The 20197-nt window shown below is 38.0% G+C and overlaps 1 protein-coding gene across 1 annotated transcript in view; it reads left to right on the plus strand.

Moving 5' to 3' along the window:
- Window positions 1–20197, plus strand: part of PAH (phenylalanine hydroxylase) — a 67432-nt gene that overhangs the window by 25261 nt on the left and 21974 nt on the right. Inside the window, exon 4 of the mRNA XM_012550599.3 lies at window positions 10000–10088. Coding sequence (XP_012406053.1) covers window positions 10000–10088 — 89 coding nt within the window. The remainder of the gene's footprint in view (window positions 1–9999; window positions 10089–20197) is intronic.

Consider the following 20197-nt stretch of genomic DNA (forward strand, 5'->3'; position numbering starts at 1 on the left):
TTACAGATGAGAAAACTGAGGAAAATAGTGTTAAATGGCTTGTTCAGGGTCACAGTTAGTAAGTGTCTTAAGACTGTATTTGAACTCATCATGAAGATGAGTCTTCTTGACCTCAGAGTCAGTACTTTTTCCACTGTGCTACCTTGCTGTCCCCATTGTTCAAAAACAAAATGGTATACCTAAAGCATTTTGCAGATCTTAAAGTTTACATAAAAGCTATTTTCTTATTCTTATTGTTATTATCATCATTGTCATTATATCTGCCCTCTACATCTGACTCAATTCTTATGTGTATGGATGGCACAAATGCCATTCATTTGTCCTGGAGTTAGAAAAACCTGAGTTCAAATTCAGACTTCTCCCCACTCTCAACTCAAAATTATCTGGTCTGTGATTCTTTTGCTCAGAGTCCCCTTTTCTAAGCCAACAACTTATTAATTAAAACAAACAAACAAACAAAAAAAGAGCTACAGTGATGCTGATTATAATCAGGAAAAAAAATAAGCTAGGAAAATACTAGCCCACATTACTTATTCTCTCCCATATAATGAGAACTTTAAGAGGAACTGCCTGTATATTTTGTTTTAAATCTAGGTATTAGGAAGACTCATCTTCCTGATCTTAGACAGTTTCTAGCTATGTGACCCTAGCAAGTCATTTAATCCTGTTTGTCTCAGTTTCCTCATTTGTAAAACAAGCTGGAGAAGGGAATGGCAAACCATTCTATCATATCTGCAAAGAAAACCCCAAATGGGGTCACCAAGAGCTGGATTTGACCGAAATGAATGAATAACTACAATCTCATTGAATCAAATGTTGGCTGATACTGTGATGACAAAGATGTTACCAAGTTGGGGAAAAAGAAGATGGGGTGACTAGGAAAAAAGGAAAGAAATACTTTTGCTTAATCTCTATAGTTTGGATTGCATTTTGTGGTCCTTTTCTGAACTATTTGAAAAATTTCCCGGTTTTAGCAGTTAATTGACAGGCATTTATTAGGCACTTACTGTGTACATGGGAATCTGATTTATGCTGACGATACAAATACAAATGTGAAACTGTCCCTGCCCTCAGGGAGCTTACATCATATACTCAGGATACAACAAACCACCACAGGCTCCCAAAGGCCCCCTTTTATCTCTCCTTTCCCTTCCTTGGGTTGCAATATTGCCCTCTGAAAATGGGGGTAATAATAATAACATGTTTGTATGACTTCAAAGTTTTCAAGATGTTTCATATTCATAATTTGATTAGTTTTTCACAGCCTGTCTGGGTGGTGGAAACCATATATCATCGTCCCATTTTAGGTTTGGAAACTGAAATTTAGAGCAGTCAAGACTTTTGTCTAGATTCAAACAATCCATTAGAGGTAAGATTTAAATGCAAATCTTTCCTGATTTCAAATTCTATTTTAACAACCTGGATGAGATAATCTCAAAGATCCCTTCCAGATCTAAAGTAAATTGTGTGATTTATAAGAACACATTTGGATTTTCATTTACAATTGTTCCTAGCTCCTTATTTCCTACTTTCTTTTGCCGCCATCTAGTGTTCTTTTGGGGAATAATAAATAGACCATTGAAATGAGCAGTGGGACAAATTTTCCCCCTGTCTTTTTCAGGAGAGAGATGGATCATTTATGGATCTAGAGTGGGGAGGAAACCCATATCCCAGTTAGGCTGACTCCCTCTTTTTACAGATGAGGAAACTGAGACACAGGGACATTAAATGGGCTGCCCAAGGTCATCAGAGGTAGAATATGAACTGCAGAGACAGGGATCTTTCTGCTACATATATTCTCTTGCTCTTGATTTTTAAAATCCTCTTCTTTATTATGAAGAGACATTTCCTAAATTTATAATCCATCAGAGCAGAAAACCGTTTTCAATGAAATGAATGAAATCCTTCATTTTATAGAAAAGAAAAAGAAGCTTCCAAGAAAGGATATAATTTGGCCAAAGTTAGATAATAAATAAATAGCAAGAGAAGGAGACTGAAATATAGTCAAATCCTGATTTCTGGTCTAATGACCTTGTCAATATTAAATTCTATCTTTTAAAATTTAATTTAAATTTTTTGGCCAGGCAATTGGGGTATATCCAGAGTTATACCACTATTGTCAAGTGACCGAGGCTGGATTTGAACCCAGATCCTTCTTATTCCATGGCTGATCTTCTAAACCATTTAAATGCTTCATTCAATTTAACAAGTATCTATTAAATGCCACCTATATGCCAGTCGCCATGTTGGATGCTGGGATATACACAAAAAAACAGTCTCTGCCCTTGACTTGATAAGAGTTGTAGCAAGGGATTCACCAAAGCGGCAAGGATTTAATGTCAGAAAACCTGAGTTTATATCCTTCTCTAACCCATAGGTAGCCAAATGGTGCAATGGATAGAGCATCCAACTTGGAATCAGGAAGACCTGAGTTCAAAGATACTTCTTTTTTTTTTTTTTTTTTTTTTTTTTTAGTAGTATTTTATTTTTTCCCCAGTTTCTTGTCACAAAATTTTAGCATTCATTTTACAAGATTTTGACTTTCTATTTTTTCTCTTTCCCTGCCTTGCCTCCCTATACATATAAAACATATTTCCATATTAAACACAGTTGTGAAAGGGGAAAAAAGCAAGAAAGAATACAGTTAGTGAAAAAAATGCTTTGATTTGCATTCAGACTCCAGAATAACTTTGTCTGGATAGGGATAACATTTTCCTTTGTGAGTCTTTTGCATTTGTTCAAAGATACTTCTTAACCGTTCCTTTGTAAGTCACTTAACCCTGTCTGCCTCAGTCTTGTCAACTATAAAAAGAGCTAGAGAAGAAAATGGCAAATCCTTTTAGAATCTAGCTGTGTGACCTTGCTCAAGTCATTTAATCCTACCTGCCTCAGTTTACAGTTACAACATCACCTAGCACATTCCCATATGAATATGAGATAATTTCACCCCATGTGGGCCTCGGTTTCCCTGTTGATAAAATATAAATGATAATATGTGTGCCAGCTAGTCATTCCTCAAAGTTATTGGAAGTTATTATATCAGTTGCCAAATCTTCTTGTTTCTTTCACCCCAGTATCTCTCAAATTGTCCCTTCTCTCTGTCACATCACCACCATATTAGTTCAGATCTTCATCGCTGTCCTGACCTACTCCAGTAGATTTCTGTTGGCCAAACTGCTTCAAGCCTCTCCCCCCATCAGAATCTCTGATCTCCTTCAATAATTTAATTCAAAACCCACTTTCTATTGGAGTCTTCTCGCAGCCCCTCAACTGTCAACTTTTTCCTTTAAGGTGAACTTCCATTCTTAAATTTATCTTGTTTCTAGTTTCCCCTAATTAAGTCAGGTTATTATATCAAGGGGATGAAGATTGTGGAGGAGAAGGTGCCCCCATTGATTTATTGATGTCTAAATCCTGGCTACCCAACAAATGATACCATGCAAATTAACTTAATGACTGTGTGTCTTTTTTATCTATTATTTCCATATTACATACATATTTATTTATATACAGAACACACATTTATTTGCATATTCATTTGTATATTTACACATGAAATTATATTTATTTACATGTTTATATGTAAATATTATTTATTTATATGTAATAAATTTGTATGTAAATATTATCATGTAAATAAATTTATATGTAAATATTATTTATTTATCTGTAAATTAATTCTAATTAATTACTGGAATAGAAGCTCCCTGAGGACAGGAGCCTTTCCTTTCCTTTTTTTTTTTTTTTTTTGGTACACTCCAGCATATCATTAGGACCTCCCATATTGTAAGTGTTTAATAAATATTTGGTGATTGATTGATTGGTTGAAAGAAGACAGTAGGTCTTGATGGAAAGCTAGCTAGATTCAAAGTGAAAGGACCATGTTTTCTGCTTTGTACTGCTGCTTTCCACCCATTTAACCTTGGGTTAATCGATTGATTTTTTTTCCTTTTTTTTTTTTTTAGGTGCACATTTTGCAGGGTTAAGTGACTTGCCCAGGATCACACAGCCAGGCAGTGTTAAATGTCTGAAGCCACATTTAAATTCAGGTCCTCCTGACTCCAGAGCCAGTGCTCTATCCACTGCACCATCTAGCTGCCCCAATTGAGTAATCTCTGTGAGCCTTATCTCAGTTTCCTTCTCTGTAAAATTGAGTGGGTTGGATCCTCTAAAGTGGATTAGACTCTAAAGTCTAAGTTTCCTTCCAATACTTTATCTGTGATTCTGCAGCCTAAACAATTAGACAAATACCCAAGAGGGATAGATATGAACAAGTCAAGCAGCAAACCCAAAATGAACCAGGTCATAAAGTTTTGCTTTCATAGCCTTAACAGGACAGTATTATTGCATGAATAGCTCAATAACAGATACGAACATTATGAATCTTTTCTCCCCCATTCCATTTTTGTTTATTTTTGCTGAGGCAATTGGGGTTAAATGACTTGCCCAGGATTACACAGAAAGTGTCTGAGGTCAGATTTGAACTCAGGTCCTCCTGACTTCAGGGCTGGTGCTCTATCCACTGCACCACCTAGCTTGTAAATTATTTTTCTTTTTGCCTATCAGGACTTGACATTTATTCCTATTACATGTCCCCTTTCATATATAGCTCACCATTCTAGCCTGTCAAGGCAATTTTGGGACTCTGACTCTATCAATTACTATATTACCTTTCCCTTCTAGATCTTAGTCATCTAAAATCTTCTCAGCATGGTACTTTTGCCATTACTGAAGTCACTGATAAAAATATTGAATAGTACTGAGCCAGGAACAAATATCTGTGGCACTCCACTGGAGACTTCCTTTCAAGCAGATGCTAATTCATTAATGACTGATGATTTTTTGAGTCTGGTCACTCAACTGGCTATGAATAATCTTGTTTTCTGTGTTTCTTTTTCTTTCTTCCTTCCTTCCTTCCTTCCTTTCTTTCTTTCTTTCTCTTTCTTTCTTTCTTCCTTCTTTCCTTCCTTCCTTCCTTCCTTCCTTCCTTCCTTCCTTCCTTCCTTCCTTCCTTTCTTTCTTTCTTTCTTTCTTTCTTTCTTTCTTTCTTTCTTTCTTTCTTTCTTTCTTTCTTCCTTCCTTCCTTCCTTCCTTCCTTCCTTCCTTCCTTCCTTCCTTTCTTTCTTTCTTTCTTTCTTTCTTTCTTTCTTTCTTTCTTTCTTTCTTTCTTTCTTTCTTTCTTTCTTCCTCTCTCTCTCTTTCTTCCTCCCTCCCTCCCTCCTTCCTTCTCTTTCTTTCTTTCTTCCTTTTTTTCTTTTTCTTTCTTTCTCTTTTTGCTGAGGCAACTGGGGTTAAGTGACTTACCCAGGGTCACATAATTAGGAAGTATTAAGTGTCTGAGGTGAGATCTGAACTCAGGTCCTCCTGCCTTCAGGACCAGCACTTGTGATATATTTCCTGGGGAGATTCTAACTTCAAAGCTCAGGGGAGATACTTGGGCTTAGAAGGGAATTTAGGGACCAATCCAATCTTTTCATTCTTACAGATGAGGAAATTGAGGTCCAGAGAGGCTAAATGACTTATATATAGATACACAGATAGTAAATTTCAGAGCTGGGATTTGAACCAGATTTTGGGATCACTGTACCACAATGGCTCCTTCAGGGAATTTAATTCAATACATTCAATTCAACAAATATTAATTAAGCACCTACTATGTATCGGTCTTGTGCTAGCTGCTAAGGGAGAGACAAATTGTGGTGGAATGACTGCCCTGAATTTAGGGAGATGTTTCCACACTGGAAATTCCCAGTGATTAAACACATACATGCATGATATGATTAAATACATAGACACATGATAGGATTATATATGCTGACAGCAGAGAGGCAGTCATAGCGCCTAGAATCAGCCTTGGAATAAGAAAAATCTAGCTTTAGGTCCTGACTCGAACACTCACTAAATGGTCACTATCAGATAACTTCATCTCTCAGACTGTAAATTGCAGAGTGGGAGAATTTATTTATTGGGAATTCCCTATGCTCAGAAAATCATCCATCAGGTGCTACGGGTGGAACTCTGGATCTGTCCTCAGGAAAATGAATTTGAATCCTGCCCCAGAAACTTACTAATTGTATGACTTTCTGTGACACCATTTGGGATTTTCTTGAGTAGTTTGTAATCCTAAAGGAGTGCCTTGGAAATTTTGTCTCCCCTCATAACAGATGAGGAAACTGAGGCAAAAGGGTAAAGTTATTTGCCTAGGCCACACAGCTAGTAAGCATCTGGAGCTGGATTTGAATGCATGTTTTCCTGATTCCATCTTGGTGATCTATCCATTGTGCTCCTTAATTGCCCATATTTAAATGATAGGTTTTTTTATTTTTATTTTTGATGATGTGGCAGATCTCTGGAAGTTCAGAAGGAATTAACACGCATCCCATATAAGCTTTCCAGCTCTGTGAAACAGAGGTTTTTAAATTGAATTTTCCCTAAATTTCTTTGTGATAAACAATTATGATAAACGATTATACATTGTCCTCGGATTCTAAGGCAGCATCCCAGTGGCTAAGCATCTGTTTCAATTACCTAAAGTGGACCACTAGATGGCACGAATGCTCTTTTCTAAGACTCAATGAGTAAGTACTCCCATGGTTGGAACATAGAGTAGGCTAAGTGTCCCCTCTGCGGTCCATGGCAATTCCCTTTCAATGTTCACTAGATACAATGATGGTTATTAATGGAAAAAAAAACACAGCTCCCCTATTCCAGGTATCCCAAAGCCTTAACCCAACTGAGTTTGCCTGGGATCAGAGCTTTAGATGGAAGCTTAAGATGTACGTTGTGGATAGAGCACCAAGTTTGGAGTTGGAAAGACCAGAGTTCAAATATGACCTCAAGATACTTAGTAGCTGTGTGATCCCAGGCAAGTCACTTCACCCTGTTTACCTCAGTTTCCTCTTCTGTAAAATGAGCTAGAGAAGGAAATGCAAACTCTCCAGTATCTCTGCCAAGAAAACTCCAAATGGGGTCTGATAGAGTCAGACACCATACAGTTAACCTATGTCATAGACTCAGAATCAGAGGTTTAAAATTGGGGGTTAAGGATAGAAAGGACATCAGAGACCATCTTGTCCAATTGTACAGAAAAAGAAACTGAGGCATGTTTTTTTAAGCAATTTTTAAAAAAAATTTAAATTTTAAAAATTATTTTATTTCTATTTGTGGAATAAAATTATTTTATTTCTAATTTAGGGAATAAAATAAGCATTTCTGTAACAATAAAAAGGCTGATTGCACATGAAACTGAAAATATATTATATACAACTTGCTATGCCTTTCAAATATACAAGTTTTATGCAAATTTCCCCCCCCCCTTTTTTTTCACTTACTTCCACTCTAGAGATGGCTACCATTAGACAAACATATATGGAAAATTATCATATAATCATTAAAGTATAATTTTGTATATAATCATAATTGCTTCAATGACATATTAGTCATGGTGATTATATATTATATATAGTATATGTAAATAATATATAATATAGTATGTAATATAAATAATATATGTGTTAAATTGTTCTCTCTATATATAATATACTTTTATTTATCAGTTGCAGATAACATTATTTAAGCAATTTCTGAACACACATTTCTTACTTTTTAAACAAATAATCATTTCATACCTGTTTCACCTTTGATAAATCACTTTACTAGTCTGGGCTTTAATTTCCTTCACTCTAAAATGAAGGGGTTGAGTTAGATGACCTCCAAGAGCTGGTAAAACCAACTCTACAGCTTGAATCCATTGTGTCAGGATTGCCTCTCTGAGTCTCAGTTTCCTCTGCTGTAAGATAAAAGAGATTAAACTTTGTTTCTTTCATGGTCTCTTCCAGCTCTGAATCTATCTAGCATCCTAATGCTGCTTTCTTTATGCCCTTTTAATAGCAACAATAATTGAAATGGACTTTTATAGTATTTTAAAGGCTTATGTACATATACACACACACATATACACACACAGATATATATATATATATATATATATATATATATATATACAATCTCATATGAACCTCATAATAAGTTTCCAAGTGCTATACATATTAGCATTGTCATTTAATAGATGAGGAGATAAAGCTTTAAAAGATTGTCACTTGCCCATGGTCCCATAACTAAGAAGTATCAGAGGTAGGATTTGACCTGGGTCTCTCCATGCAATGCTTGCAGCACTATGGAAGGACCAGAATAGTCGATTGATACTTAGTTATCTGTGTCTAAGTTATACTTTAGCAAATTTAGTCCTGGACTGAAAACTTTTTGTTAATCTGTATATGCTTCGGGCCCTTCCTTTGACCACAGATAGTACATGTATATAAGGACAGTTAGGTGGATAGTAGTATCCATTTATAGTGGATATATAGTATCTACTATACATGTGAATATAGTAGTAGATAAAGTATCTAGCATGAAATCAGAAAGATTTATCTTCATGAGTTAAAATCTGTCCTCAGACTTTTACGACCTATGTGATTCTGGGCAAGTCACTCAACTTCATTTGCCTCAGTTCCTCATTTATAAAATGGGCTGAAGAAACTAATAGCAAACTACTCTAGTGACATTTATTCTGGACCAAGATGTTGGGGCTGGGAAATTATAGTGGATCAGAGAAATCAGGGAAGACTTCATGGATAAAATAGAAACTGATGTAAATCTTGAAAATCATAAGTGGAATAGAGAGATCAAGAAAGACTTCATATAAGACCTGATGTGGATCCATGGAATTTGGAAAATGAGAGAGGACTAGTCCAAGGATTATGACTTTGATGTTGGCCTCTGAGGCCTTCTTGTCTAACCTTTTCATTTTTCTTCCTTCCTTCCTTCCTTCCTTCCTTCCTTCCTTCCTTCCTTCCTTCCTTCCTTTCTTTCTTCCTCCCTCCCTCCTTCTTTCTTTCATTTTATGGAAGAGCAAGCTGAGGTTCAGCAAAGTAAGATGACTTGTAAATAGAAAGTACTGTAGGGAGGATTTGAACACTGGTTCTCTGATTACAAAGGCAGCCATCTTTGAAGATAAACATTTGAAGTTTGAAATGGGCATAGGTGTTAAAAAGAAAAGAGGAAAGGAAGGGAAGATGGCCTGGTGAAAAGGAAGGCCTTCTGTTAAGGTGTAGTGAGGAAATGAGGCTTCATAGATAGATTGATTCACTCTAAATTTAGCTTTAGAAGTCCCTAACTTTACCACTTATAAGCTATATGACCATCTGGGTCTCTGTTTCTTCATCTGTAAAATGAGAAAATTGAATTCTCTTGGAAAGATGCAAGGTTCTACCAGTGAGAAGAGGCCATTGTGGTATAGTAAGAAGAATGCTATACATGAAGCCAAGAAAGACTGAATTCAAATTCGGCCTTAGACAATGGCTATGTGATTTTAGCGAAGTCACTTAATTTCTTTGCTCCTCAGTTTCCTCTTCTATAAAATGAAGGAGTTGGCTCTATGAGCTCTAAAATCTTCTTTTCTAAATCGATTATTCTATGGGTTTTCCTAACATTAACTAAGATAGTAATGACTCCTCCTTTAAGTCATAAGTTCTCTTTTCGTTGCTACGGTTCCCAAATTCATCTCCCCATGGCCAGACTCCTTCCTGGTCAGGCTCTTTTCTGCACTTAGCTAGGGTGGTTCTTGGATGACAAGAGGGATGGCCTATTTCTAGTGCCATACTGAAAAGCCTTTCCAGTTTGTAATAGTTTTCCATAGGAATATTTCCCAAGATCCCAGGGTTGCATCATGCTATGATTAAGCATTGAGAGTGAAGCATTAGTAGGGGAATTTTAATATCAGATTAAGAAAAACAATAAGTAAGGGACAACTGTTAAAAAAAAAAAGAAATTCTGATGTGCTTTCAAGAATACCCTTGCACATTTTTGTAGTGTTCATGGACAGGGGTTATCATTATCTCTGCTTTCATGAATGATTGACCTGAAAAGGTTTTGGCCATGCCTTAGATATTAAAGCCTGGAAGTTGGATTAAAAGAAATATTTTCCTTTCTGTGTTGCAGTGCCATGGTTCCCAAGAACAATCCAAGAACTTGATAGATTTGCCAACCAGATTCTCAGCTATGGGGCTGAACTGGATGCAGATCACCCAGTAAGTTGAACACCTCCTAAACTGGGAACTTCCTTCCCTTCCTCCTTTCTTCTTTCTTTCCATTCTTCTCCTCCTCCCTCCCTCCCTCCCTTCCTTCCTTTCTTTCTTTCTTTCTTTCTTTCTTTCTTTCTTTCTTTCTTTCTTTCTCTCTTTCTTTCTCTCTTTCTTTCTTTCTTCCTCCCTCCCTCCCCTCTTCCCTCTCTTTCTTTCTTTCTTTCTTTCCTTCTTCTTTCCTTCTTTCTTCTTTCTTTCTTTTGTCCTCCCTACCTTTCTTCCTTCTTTCCAAACTTCATCTCCTTGTGGTTCTCTTTCTTCATTTGTAAAATGAGAGGGTTCAGCTTTCCATCACTACCAAATGCTTTTCTTTTGAAAGGACTCTGACTTACAAAAGTACTATTAAATGAATCACATGAGTGTTTGGGGAGATGGGTATCATCAAAAAGAAAAAGGGTTAAAGGACTCTCTGGCAACTTCAAGTATTTTCCTCTTAAAGGAGAACAGCCTGCAAAGGCCTAGGTTCAAATCTCGAGTTAACCAATGACTACCTACAAAACTCTTTACCTCTTTGGACCTCATTTTCCCCACCTAAAGTGAAGGGATTGGACTCTAAGATCTCTAAGATCCCATTCGGATAGAAATCTATAGTTCAACAAAATCCTGAAACTCATATAGGTCCCTAGGAGAAGAAATCCCCCCCTTCCCCCAAGAATCAGAAAGTTGTCTTGACTATTTTGTGACTCGATGGTGTGTGTGTGTGTGTGTGTGTGTGTTCTAGTTTATATGCATCATCTCTCTTGCAAATATACTGTTAACCTACTTGCTGATAAATCTGTGAGTAGAGGGAATTATTTCAGGATGTTAGAGTTGGAAGGGATTTCAGAGGTAAACCAACAAGCCACTCAGCATTTAACCCTCCAATATGTGCCAGGCACTGTAGACACAAATAAAGATAATAATCCAACAATTGATTGATTGAGAAGCTTTCATTTTATTGAGGGAGACAACAGGCACAAATGTAAACATATACAAAATAAATACCAGGTAGTTTTGGGGGAAAAGGTACTAGCTGCTGGGGGGGAAATGAAGAAAGATTTCATATGGAACAGGATTTTTTAATCAGGGATCCATAGTCCACAGAGAGATGTCAAAAGACCTATGAATTTGGATAGGAAAAATAACTACTTCATTTTTACTTACTTCTAATAATTACTTTATTTTTATTTATTTCTAAATGAAATTTGTGGGCAGCTAGGTGGTGTACAGTGGATCGAGTGCTAGGCCTAGAATCAGGAAGACTTAGATGAGGTCAATTCTGGCCTCAGCCACTTAACTAATTATGACCCTGAGTAAATACATAACCCTCAGTTTCCTTATTTGTAAAATTAGTTGGAGAAAGTAATGACAAACCATTCCAGTATCTTTGCCAAGAAAACCCCAAATGGGTGGGGAGGGGCAGCTTTGTGCTGCCATGGATAGAGCATCAGCCCTGAAGTCGGGAGGACCTGAGTTCAAATCTGTCCTCAGACCCTTAACACTTCCTGGCTGTGTGACCCTGGGCAAGTCACTTAACCCCAATTGCCTCAGTAAAAAAAGAAAGAAAGCTCCAAATGGGATCACAAAGAGTCACATATGACTTAAGTAACTCAACAACAAACTGAAATTTATACTGCCTCTTTATTTAAAAACATTTTTTTCTGAGAAAGATGGCTATCCATTTCACTTTGGTTGTTCATGGCACAAAAATTGGTTTAGGACCTTTTTGTGAAAGGTAGGACTTGAGTTGAGTTTTATGTTTGTTTTCATTCTTTTATTTTCAAATTGTTTATAACACTAACATAAAACCTCCTTTGTTCTGACTGCTTCCAGATTCCTTAACATTTACTTAAGCAAGTAAGGGGTCATGTTTCTTTCATGCAACAAAGTGAAACAACTCAGAAAAGGAGAAATATGACTGAAAATGAGTCTAGAAACTGAATTTTTAAAAATTATAGTCAGTGTCGGATGATCAACCTTCAAATGAAGTTTTAGTTCAATGAATGAATAGAACCCTCCAGTATAGCTTTCCTAGGATGCTTTATCTTCAGACAAATTGCAAATAAATACTCAGAATATTGTATGGATCAGTTTTGGTGGAATTATTTCAGAATGTTAGAGTTGAATTTCAGAGGTAAATCAACCAGCCACAAATAAGGGGCATGTTAGTCAACAAGCATTTATTATGCACTTGCTGTATACCTGGGTATAGTCACTAAAGATATAAAGAAAGATAAAAGACCTTCTGTGTTCTCAAATCACTCATAGTCTAGGGGAGATAACGTGCAAACAACTATATAAAAATAAGACAAAAGAAATTGGAGTACTAAACAGAGGGAAGGTTTAGACTAAAAAGGAGGGAAAGACATTTTGCAGAAGGTGAGACAATAACAGAAACTTAAAAAAGAAGCCAGGGAAGCCAGGACATGAAGAAGGAGAGCACCCTAGACATAGGGGACAATACAGATGCTGGGAGTTTGGAGTTTGACCCATAGCAAGGTCAGTGTGTCTTGATCCTAAGTAGGATTCAGTGGCCAATGGGAAAGTTGGTGCTACTTAAATTCTCCTAGAAGAATAAAAGGAGAACATCTAAAAGTGTAAAGGTTTGCCAGTCACTGGACATCATGGACACTTTTTAGCTAAATCAATGATTTTACTCAACTTTACTCTTTAGACTGTGTGAACCCCTTGATGGAGAAGGAAACCTGATGTAAGCTGAGCCTTCCCTTGATTAGATTATCTTTGTTAGATCAATCAATAAATATATATTACACACCCACTATGTGCTGGGCACTATATAAGGTTTAGATTTAGAAGGGATCTTGAAGTTTTGCTAATCCAGTTCCTCCCTTCATGAGGAAAAATGTGGTCCAGAGAGCGGAAGGAATTTGCTTGTCCAAGCTCATTCAGAGTATTAATTCTTTTGTCCAAATCCTACCCTCTCTCAGTTTCTTCACATGTCAGAATGAGAAGCTTAAAGATGTATGAAGGAGTGATATCCCAATGATCTCGTCTTCTACTGTACTATATGATTGATCCGAACCCCAACTCTTGCCTGGACCAAACTTTTGCTTCTGCTTTCCTAAATATCTCAGTTTCTTCCCATTTCACATTCTCCTCCTCTCTAATATCCTTCTTCACTTGTTGGGGCAAGGGTAGGGGGGATTTGAAGAATTTTCAAAGACCCCTAGTCCATATTTTCCTCTGGTAACCTTCGTGTCACCCAGGGTACAGATATAGTCAGTTGAAAATCTGGTTGGTCTTTCTTTAAAAAAAAAAAAAAATCCAACCAGCATCTCTGACTTCCCTGGCCTCTAAAAACCATGAATATTTTATTGTAAAAAATAAAATTTATCAGGTACACTGATTCCCTTCACAAAGAGTAGGCGGCAGGCTCGTGGTGTTCCTGTGATTTAAGTCAGACTCGGGGAATGCGGTCCAAGGACAAGGCAAACCCTCTTGGGTGTTTCTCAGCATCCTCAAAGCCCCTTCACATGAGAGCATGTGGTCCCAGCTATAATGTGTGATATGGGGGAAAAAAAACCCTAGTCCAGGAAGCAGGAGTGTTCTTTCCAAAAGGACCCCCTGTTCCGAGATCTCTGTTGTGCTGAATATGATCTCTCTTCCCGTCCTGACCCCTGAGTCTTGGCAGCTGGAGCTGGAAGATGACTTATATTTCATATTGGGACCTCTAGCCCACTCACTTGGAGAAGGGCTTGTTCTCTTCATGGAGGGTAAAGGGTTCTCCCAGCCTTCCCCCTGCTCCTGACCCAGTGTGAGAAATGAAACAGAAAGAGAACAGAGTAACTCTCTTTGCCAAGTATTGTTCAGGGGCTTAGAATTGGGGATCTGTAGGGAAGCTTAGATAGGCTTTAACTCAGACCTCTCACTTTTCAGTTAGGGAAACTGAGTCTCAGAAATGTTGAGTGATTAAGTACAAGAAGAAGGATCTGACTACATCCTCTAATACCTAATTCAGCCTTCTTCCCACTGTACCACAGGCTCATAAGATCCAAACCAGAAGTCATTTTGGGGGTCATCTCATCCACTTTTCCCTGCATGAGATATACCTTTCCCATACTTCCAGTTGATGATCAGTGGGTCTTTACTCAAAGACACTTGATAATGGGGAAGCATCTTTTGAGGGGGCTTATTCCATCTTTGGAAAACTGTCCATCATCAAATCTAAATTGAATTATTTGCAAAGTCCATCCTCAAAGTTAGCATTGTGAGATGGAGAGAGTAAAGGACCTGGAATCAGGAAGTCCTCAGTTTGAATCCTGCCCCAAATACCTAGTAGCTACATGATCCTGTCAGTCACTTAACTTTTCTGTGTTTCAGCTTTTTCATATTTAAAAGGGAGGATATTAATGGCACCTACCTCTCAGAGCTACTTTGAGGGCCAAATGAGTTTACATACAAAAAGTGCTTTGTAAACCTTAAAGTTTATATAAATGCTAGTTATAGTTTGCCTTGTTCCATATTCTGGGGCCAAGCAGAAAAAAAAGTTATTTTATCTTTGTGTAGCAGCCTTTTGAATTCTATAAAAGAGTCCTTTTTACCTTATTCGAAGAGATTATTTCCTTCCCCCTTTATCCTTCCCCATCTCTAGTTTTCTCTTCTCTTGGCTAAAAATCCACAGTTCTTTCCTCTATTCCTCATCACCTGAAGACCCTTCACTATCCTGATTGTTTTCCTCTGGACAATCTTTGCCCAGATCTGAACACAAAATCAGGTAAAGGAAATGGGACCATTGTTTCCTTTGTTCATGATACTGTACTTCACTTAAATTTATTTTTTTTGGGGGGGGGGATATCTTATCCCATTGTTGATTCCACTGAAATCTCCCATCTTCTCCATGATTCTCTGAAATGGTAAAACTGAGCTTTCCCTACACAGTCAATTTGAATTCCTTTTATCAACTGATCAACAAACATTTATTATACATCAACTATTTCAGGTCATAATCTTATAGTAATAATTCTATGGATTAAAAAATGGTAGTGAAGGAAAAAATAGATTTTGTACACACACACATACACACACCTTCAAGGAAAATAGGCACCCTCATATTCTTAACAACCATGGACATTTCAAGCACTTTATGGAAATTTTATAAGCTTGTAATATGGTTTGCATTTTTTTGCATACATTATCTCATTTGAGCTTCCCAATGACACCAGGAGAGAGGTACTACGGGGACTACTGTTCCCATTTTACAGATGAGTACCGATGTGATTTAGAAAGATGATGACTTACAGGAGGCCTTATAGCTTCTAAGAATCGGAAGTGAGATTTGAATCCAAAGCTTCCTAATTTCTTGTCTAACTCCGTCTATTATACCAGAGGAGTCAAACACAGAATCCAGCAGCGTCTCCGACACTGCTGCGTGTGGTCTGAACCAGATTAAAGCATAATTGGGAAATATTATAAAACAAACAACACATAATGAATGAAATATAAATAAAATATAAAATGTGATAAATATAAAAATAAACAATAAAAATCGATATTATTACTCTTTAACACTAAGTCAGTATGTGGCCCCACAAGATCTTTATGTATTTGTGGCTTAGTGAGCCCCTGTTTCTATTTGTCTTTGACATTATAGCCCTGCTTCTCTTAATTTTTGGATGCCTAAAAATCTGACCACCATGGATAACATCCAGAGGGGGACCCCAATCCTTAGATGTAATTCTAATACCAAGTTATTAAAATTATAAATACAATGAGATAGTATTGTTATTTTTCCTGGATAAATGTCACCTTTGGCCATGGTTAGGCATTTAATTGTTCTGAACTAAAGCAGAGCTGGTTGGTTCTTTTGGGTGATAGGACCCCTGGTCTTGCCACATTAATTTGGTGAGTTAACAAATAAAGAGTTGGGATACGAGGTGATGAGGAGTCAGGAAGACTCGTATTCTTGAGTTCAAATATGAGTCTGGCAGACACTTACTAGCTGTGTGACCTTGGGCGAGCCACTTAACCCTGTTTTCCTCATTTTCCTCATCTGTAAAATTAGTCAAGGAGGAAAAAGGCAAATCATTCCACTATCTTTGCCAAGAAAACCCCAAGTGGAGTTGTGAAGAGTTGGATGTGACTGAACAATAACAGTGAATATCTATTTCCACCTAACAGGGATGAAAGAATTACTTTCTACCACTGCCACCATTTTCCTTATTTTAAAGGCAGAGCTGGGAACGTTTGATTGGTTGTCCAGTTTCTTCTGTAGTGAAACTTTTGGAATTGTTTGTAAAATTGATGGGAAAAAACCTTTAATGGTATGTGTATGTGTGCATGTATGTGCGAGTGTGTGTGTATGTGCATGTGTGTGTTTAAATCATGTTGCATCTTACTGCAATATGCCTGCTCCTTCCCTCCCTGCTCTTCCCCAACAATTTGTTTTCCTGTCAAAATAAACTGAGTTCCATGCTGTGCAGTCCAAATTGCTGCTATTAGTTTAATTGAGATGGAGCAATTATAAATAAATCCCATGCAGTGCCTGCTGAAATTGCCGCTATTAGTTTAAATAGCGACAGGGTGATTAGTCATTCACCAAGTACAGCTAACTCCCTTCTTATTGCAGCCCCTGTGGGTGACAGAAGACCTGGGGTCCCACAGAGCCATAATAATTATCCTGCTGACCAAAGGAAAGGGAAAATCAGGTCCAGAGAGGAAACTAAATGGGGACGTGAGAGCTGCTGAAGGGCTGTTGTATGGAAGAAACCTGCTGATTTGGGGCCCCAAAGGCCCAACTAGGAACAATGAACGAAACCACTATGAAACTCATGTAGACTTTATGAAAACCTTCCCAACAATTAGGACTGTCCCAAAGTGGAATGGGTTGACTCTGGAGCTATGGGCTCCCAGCAAGAGTTAGACGGCCACACTTTTGGGGGCTGCTATAAAGGGAATCCTTGGTCATCACAGTTGGACTTAATCATCTCTGACATCCCTCCCAACTCTAGGATTCTATACTAGGCTCGGGGCTGTCATCCTAATTAGTCCCACGGACGTACAACAGCATAGAACAAAATGACCATAGTCAGGTGAGAAGGGGAAATAAAAGGACAAGCCTACTTTTTGTTCCCTCGTATTCATCTCTGAAATAATCAATCAATGATCATAGGATTTATAACCGGAAGAGACCTCTCAGACCATCCAACTCTTTTATTTTATTTTTTTTTATTTTAAAATAAAAACTTCCCAGCAGGGCTGGGAAGTTCAGTTTCTTTTGTAATGAAACTCTTGAAACTGTACAATAAGTACAGGGATAAACCTTTTGTGTGTATGTGTGTGTGTGTGTGTGTACATTTTATTGAGAGAGACAACAGGCTCATATATAAATATATGCAAAATAAATACCAGGTAGTTTTGGGAGACAGGACACTAGTTTTCTTCTTTCACAGATGAGAAAACTGAGATCAAGGGGGATGCAGTCACTTACCTAGAATCATATGGGAGATGAGTGACAGAGAGGGAATTTGAACTCATCCTTTGACTATAAATCCATTATAATCTTTTCATTGCATGGCGCCATACTAGTGTACAATAAATATAGGAAGGGAAGGGAAGGGGAAGGAAAAGGGGAAGATGGAAGGGAAGGGAAGGGGAAGGGGAAGAAAAGGGAAGAAAAATGGAAAGAGGAGGGAAAAGGAAGAAAGATGGAAGAAGTTATCAAGATGTCCATGTAGGTTTGCCAGGAAAACCTTCCCAACAATTAGAGATGGAACTGGGTGGACTCAGGAGATGGTGGGTTCTCAGTAAAGGTTAAGCGTCCACATCTAAAGGAAAGGAAGGGAAGGGAATGTCATCAGAATCAAGGATATTAAACCTTTCACTTTACTAAAGTCCCTAAATTCAACTATTCTTGTAAAGACTACACTTCCTCCTCAACTCAATCTGATGGTATTCTCAGTTCAGTGCATCGGAGTCATTGAATTTTAGGACAAGAAAGGACTTTAGAGATCATTGAGTCCAAAGATGCTCATTTTACAGAAGAAGGAACTGAGGGCCAATCACTAATTTTGCTGAGGACATTGAGTGAATGAGGAGCAGAACTGAGGATGGAATTCAGGTCTAATATATCATAATTGTCAAAGAACAGAGGTGTATGGTAAAAAAGAAAAAAAAAAAAAAAAAACATAGAGGATTCCGGATTCAAATCCCACCTCTGATACCTACTGGGATGTGTGGCTTTTTGCCTCAATTTCATCATCTGTAAAATGAGGGGGATGGACCAGATGGACTGAGGTCTCTTCGGGTTCTAGGTCTATAATTCGATTAGCTCTTTGGAACTCAATTTCTTTCATTTTCAAAATGAGTGGGTTAAACTAGATAAATTCTAATGTCTCTTCCAATTCTAAAAATATGATCCAATCATCTCTTTGGGCCTCAGTTTTCCTTTTTGTAGTATAAGACAGTTTCTGAGATCCCTTCCAGCCCTAAATCTACAATCTATGAACTTGTTTGAAGGGGTCATTCAGTGTGTGTGTGTGTGTGTGTGTGTGTGTGTGTGTGTGTGTGTGTGTGTTGGGAGGAGAAGATGCTTCCAAAAGTTGAAAAACATCTCCTGGAACATCAAACCATCCACTAAGTCATAAGAGGCCTCTCCAAGGGGGTCCTGCTGGAACAACAATTTCAAAACCACCCCCTTCTGGGACATTTGGTTCTTTCTGCATTGTGTGAAGTTTCCTGATAGTCCAAGGTGCAGGCTGTCTGTTTCCTTCTGGGACCATAACTTCTAAAATGAAAATAATATTTAACTACAAAGCTGGTTGTTCTGTCCTTAAATAACCCCAGATTTCTGAAGCAAGAAGCATCCAAGGGAGTCCTTCCATGAGAACCTGTTAGAGGCAGGCACTTTACAGCTATCATTATCCATCAAGTTTATTGACTCAGTCTTCCATGTGTCAGGAACTGGACACAGTGATGCTCTTGGAAGCGATGGTACAACCTAAGATAAATTTCTAGCGGAAATGATCTAGCCCAATCCCTTCATTTAACAAAGGAGTCACTTGCCCAAGGGTTATATGACAAGAGCAGGATTCGTATTCAGGGTTTATGACTACAGATTGAATTGTCCTTCCCTGGATGTATCATGCATATTCAAGTTGCAGGTCCTATCTAGGGCAAAACTCTTAAGGAGAAAGGACATCAGAGACATCCTGGTTAGTCCTTATCATAAATTCCCTCCATAAAATCCCCAGGAAGCGGTCATCCAGTCTTTCTTTGAAGGAATTCCAATGAGGGACAAGTCACTATCTCCAATGACAGGTGACTACGTATACACAGCTTTGCTCTTTGGTTTTATGAGCCCCAATCTGCCGCTTTACAACTTCCATCTATTGTATCCATTGAAAAGCATTTATTAAGTACCTACTATGTACCAGGGATTAAGCACTGGGCATGGAAAGAAAGGCAAAAGATAGTCCTTGTTCTAAAGAAATTCAGAATCTAATGGAAGAGACAGCACGCAAACAGCTATGTATAAAAATATTGTAGAAAGGATGAATTGGACATAGTCAATAGAGGGAAGGCACTAGTATTAAAAGTGATCAGAAAAGGTTTCTTGCAGAAGGTCAGATGAGCTAAGGCTCAAGGGAAGTCAGGAAGCAGAGGTGAGGGAAGAAGGAGTTCCAGCCAAGGTGGGTAGTCATTGAGAATATCCTGAGTTAGGGATGGAGGGTAGTATTCTAGGTAGAGCAAGGAAGCCCAAGTCGCTGCTTCGTAGATTGTGTGGGGGTCTAGGGAAAGTTAGGTGGAAGAAGGCCAGAAAGTCAGAGAGGGCCAAGTTATGGAAGACTTTGAAGGCTGGACAGGATTTTTATATTTGATTCTCAAGGTAATGGGAAGCTAGTGGAGTTCATTGAATGGGAGAGTATGACATGGGGTAAACCTAGGCTTTAGGAAGATCACTTTGGTGGCTGAATGGAGAATGGAATGGGAAGAAGCTTAAAGCAGGCAGCCCTCCAGCAGCTGTTGTAATAATCCAGGTAGAAGGTGCTGAGGGACTCTCTGTCTCTCTCTCCTCTCTTTCTCTCTGTCTTTGCCTCCCTGCCTCTCCCTCTCTGTGT

Source organism: Sarcophilus harrisii, chromosome 5 (assembly GCF_902635505.1).
Source record: "Sarcophilus harrisii chromosome 5, mSarHar1.11, whole genome shotgun sequence".
NCBI classification, from domain to species: domain Eukaryota; kingdom Metazoa; phylum Chordata; class Mammalia; order Dasyuromorphia; family Dasyuridae; genus Sarcophilus; species Sarcophilus harrisii.